Source organism: Poromitra crassiceps (assembly GCF_964638095.1).
Source record: "Poromitra crassiceps genome assembly, chromosome: 7".
NCBI classification, from domain to species: Eukaryota; Metazoa; Chordata; class Actinopteri; order Beryciformes; family Melamphaidae; genus Poromitra; species Poromitra crassiceps.
The window spans coordinates 38,925,944-38,930,943 of NC_139628.1; the positions used below are offsets into that span (position 1 = coordinate 38,925,944).

The 5,000-nt window shown below is 41.5% G+C and overlaps 1 protein-coding gene across 1 annotated transcript in view; it reads right to left on the reverse strand.

The window, feature by feature from the left end:
* slc8a4b (solute carrier family 8 member 4b) overlaps nt 1-5,000 on the reverse strand; it is a gene marked incomplete at both ends in the record, with an annotated part of 81,271 nt that overhangs the window by 11,561 nt on the left and 64,710 nt on the right. Inside the window, 2 exons of the mRNA XM_083640108.1 lie at nt 2,148-2,198; nt 3,670-3,794. Of these exons, the coding sequence (XP_083496234.1) occupies nt 2,148-2,198; nt 3,670-3,794 (176 nt within the window). The remainder of the gene's footprint in view (nt 1-2,147; nt 2,199-3,669; nt 3,795-5,000) is intronic.

A 5,000-nucleotide genomic window follows, 5' to 3' on the forward strand; every position in this document is an offset into this window, starting at 1 on the left:
TCTCACATTGGAAAGATGAGTATTTCATAACACTATAATATGTGTAGGATCTTCTCTCACACATTGGAAAGATGAGTATTTCATAACACTATAATATGTGTAGGATCTTCTCTCACACATTGGAAAGATGAGTATTTCATAACACTATAATATGTGTAGGATCTTCTCTCACACATTGGAAAGATGAGTATTTCATAACACTATAATATGTGTAGGATGTTCTCTCACATTGGAAAGATGAGTATTTCATAACACTATAATATGTGTAGGATCTTCTCTCACACATTGGAAAGATGAGTATTTCATAACACTATAATATGTGTAGGATCTTCTCTCACACATTGGAAAGATGAGTATTTCATAACACTATAATATGTGTAGGATCTTCTCTCACACATTGGAAAGATGAGTATTTCATAACACTATAACATGTGTATAGGATCTTCTCTCACACATTGGAAAGATGAGTATTTCATAACACTATAATATGTGTAGGATCTTCTCTCACACATTGGAAAGATGAGTATTTCATAACACTATAACATGTGTATAGGATCTTCTCTCACACATTGGAAAGATGAGTATTTCATAACACTATAATATGTGTATAGGATCTTCTCTCACACATTGGAAAGATGAGTATTTCATAACACTATAACATGTGTATAGGATCTTCTCTCACACATTGGAAAGATGAGTATTTCATAACACTATAACATGTGTATAGGATCTTCTCTCACACATTGGAAAGATGAGTATTTCATAACACTATAATATGTGTAGGATGTTCTCTCACATTGGAAAGATGAGTATTTCATAACACTATAACATGTGTAGGATCTTCTCTCACACATTGGAAAGATGAGTATTTCATAACACTATAATATGTGTAGGATCTTCTCTCACACATTGGAAAGATGAGTATTTCATAACACTATAATATGTGTATAGGATCTTCTCTCACACATTGGAAAGATGAGTATTTCATAACACTATAACATGTGTATAGGATCTTCTCTCACACATTGGAAAGATGAGTATTTCATAACACTATAACATGTGTATAGGATCTTCTCTCATACTGTACGTCGCTGTGAAATGAGCTGAATGCCACATTGGACTGCCTCGGGGCAGACTGCTGAGTTTTATGTAAAACACGCTGATGCAAAACAGCTCACGGCAGCCATAGAACATAGCACCCATAGTCATTATCATAACTCACTGCTGTGCTAAGAGAAAACATTACCGTACATATTGTATGACGCCAAAGAAGAAGTGAAAGATAGACACATTACAACCCATCTGGTTTGAGGTATATTCACGCTGATTCTCATGTCGCAGGGGTGTGATTCACGAGAGTTTGAAATATATGCTTTTTGTAATGATTGTAACTCAAAATAATAGGTCTGTTTTACTTGGGACTGTTTGACAATGTTCATAAAATCGCAATATAAGTCTCAAAATACAGCCCATTCTCATTCCCAACGCTACGTTGACTATTTGTCTAGTCCCTCGGCGTCACTATACTGATGCGAGAGGTATCTTTTTCGTCATTTTTGGACGTTTAGCGTAGTCCAACAGAACTCCCACAATGTCTGAAATCAACGGAGTGTGGCCTTCAAATAAGCGGTCAGGCTGTAGGGGGCAGGGGGGGGCGGTGTAGACCATTCACGTCGGAGACCTGTGTTCAAGACCAGCGTGTTCAAAGTCTACAGTTCAACCCTAAGCCACATGTAATGTTTTTGCTATTTAATAAGTCTAACCCAAACCATAACCCTAACCAAGTTGCTTTAGGTGCCTAAACTCAACTACCGGTAAGTTGTTTTAGGTGCCTAACCATACCCACCGCCGCGACATTTTCTGTCAGTCAGTCAGTCAGTCAGTCAGTGTGAAAAAATGTGTTCCACCCATAAAACAAGCAGTAAGACTTGCTAATGAATGAGATGTCAGCAGGAGTATATATGGACTGGGTTGAAGTGAAGGAAAAGGACTTGAGATGTTTCATGTTTGGCTCCGACACCTTCAGAACATTTCAGTCAGTCAGACAGACAGTTTGACACAGTATTAGAGAGAGAGAAAGACAGACAGGCAAAAGTGCAAACTGGCATGCACAGAGACTCAAGAGCAAAAAAAAAAAGATGGATAACCTGTTCAGCACGCCAAAGTTCACCCCGCCAAAAAAGCTCATTTACTGCTTTCTGCACACACAGACACACAGGCACACACACGCATGCGCGGGCACACGCACACACACACACACACACACACACACACACACACACACACACACACACACACACACACACACACACACACACACACACAAATGAACAAATTAAACCAGCAAAAAAATACACAATATGATTGATTACATTTTTTTGATGAGAAGACAAAATAATAGAATAATGAATCAAGCAACATGGGGCACACACGCACACACACACACACACACACACACACACACACACACACACACACACACACACACACACACACACACACACGTACAAATGAAAGCTCTTGAGGATATTAAATGATCTCTAACATGCAAAATAATGGGACAGACAACATGGCTGCACAGTCTGTGTGCGATGGAAATTTCAAATATGTCCAGTCATGTAGCATCAAATTAATTATGAACTGAGCAAATGTGAAACCGTGGCACGCTCTCTCTAATATATATAACATTTATGATGCATTTATGAGACTACCAGGCCAATACGTCTGTAGACTTACTGCATGGATGCTCTAACAGTAACTCTGAGCTGCTGATTGCACTCTGCACTACAGTGTTTAATGGTCCGTGGGCCAGTGATGTGGTTTCTCCTGAAGCCCATTACACTTTCAATAAATTATTTGTTGTTTATCACAAAGCCGTTGTTAAACTGACAAACATCTCCTCAGAGAGTCTGTTTGGCCCTAACAAAGTTAATCGCCGAAGTCATTCTGGATCTGATTTAATGCAGCCGACTTGTTGCCCATCAAAAGCAGCTGGATATCATTCTATCAAGCAGACTTAAAGGATAAGTTCACACAAAAATGAAAATTCAATCATTTACATCCTGTTTTAGCTGAAATCTTTACTGTAGCAGGTTACAGGATCCACCCTCCCATCTTCTTGGAGCACATGGCTACAGTGAAGATTTCAGCTCAAAACAGGGTGTTTTCAAGTCAACTTGGCATCTCAGGGCTTCTGGAGACTTGGATTACACCAGGTGAACAGTATCGCGTTTTTTTGAATGTTTAAAAGTTGGTCACCACTTCAATTGTTTAGGAGGATTCTGCAACAGTGTTTTGCTGTGAAACTCCAGGACTGTTTTGTGGAGTAAAAAGCTTCACCCGCCCTTCCATCGGCATGGCGATGAGTAGATAATGAATGGATTTTCATTTTTGGGTGAACTTGTCCTTTAAAACCTGATCACAGGACAAGGTGCAAGCTTGAGCCTCAGATCTCTGCTCTCTGGCTGTGGGAGAGAGTTGCAAACCGCACCAATTAGAGATGAACATTGATTGACGACAGGCTTATTGATTAGCTGACAAGGAACATTAAAGCATGAGACTAGAAGAGTGCGTTTGGAAAGTTCTGACATTGCCAAATTAAAGGCGACATCGCTGCAACCTCATGCCCACACACTCATACGTACGCACGTTCTGTGCACACACACTTACCTTGAACTCGTAGGACTCCTCTATGACCACCTCCACCTGCGTGTGCTCGCCCAGGCTGGGACAGCCCATCTTCGCCACCTCCTCGTCCTCCGCCCCCACCAGCGGCTTGTTCTCATTGGAGTCTCCTAAGAAGACCACAGAGATGGACGGGTCAGCGGGCCAATACAGTCGGTGTATTCAAGCAGAGGTTTCAACTTGAAGGGCAACTAAAAAATCCTTCCATTTTTGTACATATCAAAGATGTTTAAAGGAGAGATGAGATTGTAAACATCCAATTTTATTTGAGTGATGACATTTAAAGTTATTGCATTTTCTAAATGCAATAGCAGGGACATCTGGGTAGTGTAAAGGTAAAAGCACTCGCCTACCACCGCATAGACCCAGGTTCAATTTTCAATTCCCGGTATCGGTACTTCCGGCTTGGTCAGATGTTGCTAGACACAACTGGCCGTGTCTGCAGGTGGGGTATAAGTCCTGGTCGCTGCACTAGGGCCTCCTCGGGGCGGTCGGTCAGGGCGCCCGCTCGGGGAGCAGGGGAACTGGGGGCAATAGCGTGATCCTCCCACACACTACATCCTGCCAGTGAAACTCCTTGCTGTCGCGTGAATAGAAGCGGCTGGTGACTGCAGATGTATCAAAGGAAGCATGTGCTAGTCTACGGCTCTCTCCAGATCGGCAGAGGGGGTGGAGCAACGACCAGGACAGCAGGGGGAATTGGCCAAGTACAATAATACAATAACAACATTTTGGACTAACTCCAGTTTGGACTAACTCCAGTTACAGTAACACATCACAACTGGACTTGGTCTTGATTCAAGTCTCCTCACACTAAAATAAATACTAAAATCCTTCCAATCAGGAAGGTTTGCTGCATTTGAACTGAAAAGCCTGGAGAGCTGCTGCTGTAGCTGGCCAATCAGAGTCCAGTATTGTGAGGAGTCTCCACATTCATTCAATAAATACTCTTAACTGAACTACCCCGGTACATTCATTCACAAAACATCATGAATAGCACTATTTTATCCTGAGCCATTTACAGGAACTTTATTTGTTCACTTCCAGTGGAGGGATTTTCAGAAATAATGTGCCACTCACTGTATTGATTGATCTTTTGATTGTTTGCTTGTTTGTTTGAGACTGGAAGATTTCTGAAATGTTCAGACGGCCGACGTGACAGAATAAGGATGAGAAATGGTCTGTTGAATATTCAACATGATGAACAGAAATATGAAGCCTGTGGCAAAATGACTGTTTGCAGAGAAATATTTATTTGCCCCCTGCGGTGTCGCCGCGTCCTTGTTAGCAAGTCTCTCCAGTTGGTCTGTAAACTA